This window comes from Cajanus cajan, chromosome 1, assembly GCF_000230855.2.
Source record: "Cajanus cajan strain Asha chromosome 1, NIPB_CcT2T_4, whole genome shotgun sequence".
NCBI lineage: Eukaryota > Viridiplantae > Streptophyta > Magnoliopsida > Fabales > Fabaceae > Cajanus > Cajanus cajan.
The window spans coordinates 35,940,855-35,942,955 of NC_138517.1; the positions used below are offsets into that span (position 1 = coordinate 35,940,855).

At 39.9% G+C, this 2,101-nt stretch overlaps 1 protein-coding gene across 1 annotated transcript; it reads right to left on the reverse strand.

Annotated features, from left to right (window-relative positions):
• Positions 1–264: 264 nt before the first annotated feature.
• Positions 265–1,577, reverse strand: LOC145953946 (ABC transporter B family member 21). The gene is made up of 2 exons (XM_083067696.1): positions 715–1,577; positions 265–577 (listed from the first exon to the last, which is right to left on the reverse strand). Exons 1-2 carry the CDS (start codon positions 1,003–1,005, stop codon positions 479–481), a joined length of 390 nt encoding a protein of 129 aa, XP_082923822.1. The 5' UTR covers positions 1,006–1,577; the 3' UTR covers positions 265–478.
• Between the last annotated feature and the right edge of the window lie 524 nt (positions 1,578–2,101).

Genomic DNA, 2,101 nt, shown 5'->3' on the forward strand with positions numbered 1-2,101 from the left:
CCTCATTTCCATCAATATTTTTTGTTGCACATATATTTTTCACTCTAAGATCTAGAGTATGAACCACACAAGGAGTCCAAAATAGATGAGGGAATTCAACTTCAATTAACAATTTGACTGCCTTACAAACAAGAGCATTATTAGTTATAATTTGGACCATATTTAGTGGTCCTACCTCCTTGATCACATTTTTCACTACTATAATAACAACATTTTTCATCGGTTCTTTTGACTATTCTACATCGATTTTGAAACCGATGTAGTTACAGATGACGTAGAATGTGTAAGATATTCTACACCGGTTCTTGAACCGTTGTAGAAAGTGAGCAAAACTACATCAAGTCTTTTATCACCCGATATAAAATGTTGAATGTGATTGAAGTAATTTTTTTATTTATCAAAACTACTTTTTAGCAGGCTTTAATCTCTATGATAGCAGGCTTTGTATCCTTTTTTATTATATAAAACCATTTTTCCATCATTCCCATAACACGGTCATAGCTCTTGCAATTGCCACCCTTTGCTTCTGTCCTCCAAATAGTTGAATCCCTTTCTCCCCCACTACTGTGTCATAGCCCTGCATATATAAAATAATTCTCTCAACAATTCATATGCTATCTAAATAACTTGTACTAATTCATAATTTTGAATATACACACCAATTGCAAATTAAGTACTAATGAAAAAGACAAGATTTGAAAATTAGAAAGTTACCTTGTTGTGGTTAATGGTCAAACAAAGATCTTTGAATATTTGAACATCAGGTCTGGAAGGATACTTGAAACTGACATGGTTAAATTCAATCTCTCCTCCCTTGACTTCTTCCAGTGTCAATCCAGATTCATCACTTGGGTCTATTTGTGATTTTCGATCAATAATAGCAAATTCGAAAGCAGCAGCACTTTTTGAATTAGATGAATCAGGGACCAAAGAACCAGATTGAGAAATTCCCATAGCTGCCATGCTGAGAGCAAAAAATACCTGGAAATCAGAAATCAATATCATCAATACAAGAAAACACACATGGACCCTCTCCTAATCGCACACTCCTCTCTCTCCTCCCTCTCCTCCTCTTCCTCCTCCACCGCTCCAAGGCCCAAGCCCCGAAAGAGGCCCTCACCATCCCCGGCGCGTGGCCCATCCTGGGCCACCTCCCCCTCCTGGCTCGCTCCTGCTCCACCCACCACCTCCTAGGCTCCCTCGTCGACGCCCACGACCCACTGTTCACCATCAAGCTGGGCACCTAGAAAACCCTAGTCATTAGCAACTCCTAAATCGCCAAAGAATGCTTCACCACCAACGACGTCGCCGATGTCATTTGTGCGTGGAGAGTTCGGAGTTGGCCTTGTTGACGCATGCGAGAACCACGTGAGTCTTCGATCGGAGACCTATTGCCATCGAGCTTTGCTTCACCGCCTCCATGGCGTACTCCACGAAAAAGGGAATAGAAAATTAGGGTTTGGGAAATCGGAAGGAAGAGAGAGAAAAAGGGAAGTAATCGTATTTACGAAGGCGTTTGGAGAGGGACTTCATGTGCTGAGCGGTGAACCAGTTCTTCCTGGGCGGCTGGGCATGTTGCTGAAGAGTGAAAGGGTGTGCCTTCGTAGGGTGCGCATATTAGGGTCTCAACTTCTACATCGGTCATAAGTGAAACCGATGTAGAACAACTTCCGGATTCCATTTCTACATCGGTTAATCATAAAACTGATGTAGAATTTTTATTTATTTACAAATTTACCACTGTGTTAATGATTTACATCGGTTCTACTAGAATTAATGTAAATATAGCGAGTGTTAAACAGTATTTTTGTAGTAGTGTTTTATTAAGTTAGCCATGTAATGCTTGTCTTTATACTACTTGGACCCATCAATAACTTTTAAAAACATTGGCCCTTCTTAACATATAGCCATGAAATTTATCAGAGGTCTTCATTGAGCGTTTGTCTAGCCATCGACAACCAATGTAACTTCTTTGAAAGTTCACAAAGATTTGACATGTTGAAACAACCTCTCAATATGAGTTCTCTGTTGCTGTAAAAGACTAGTTCTTAATGCACTATCAATAGGAGGAAGAAAGCCACTAAGATTGTTGTTAGTAGCA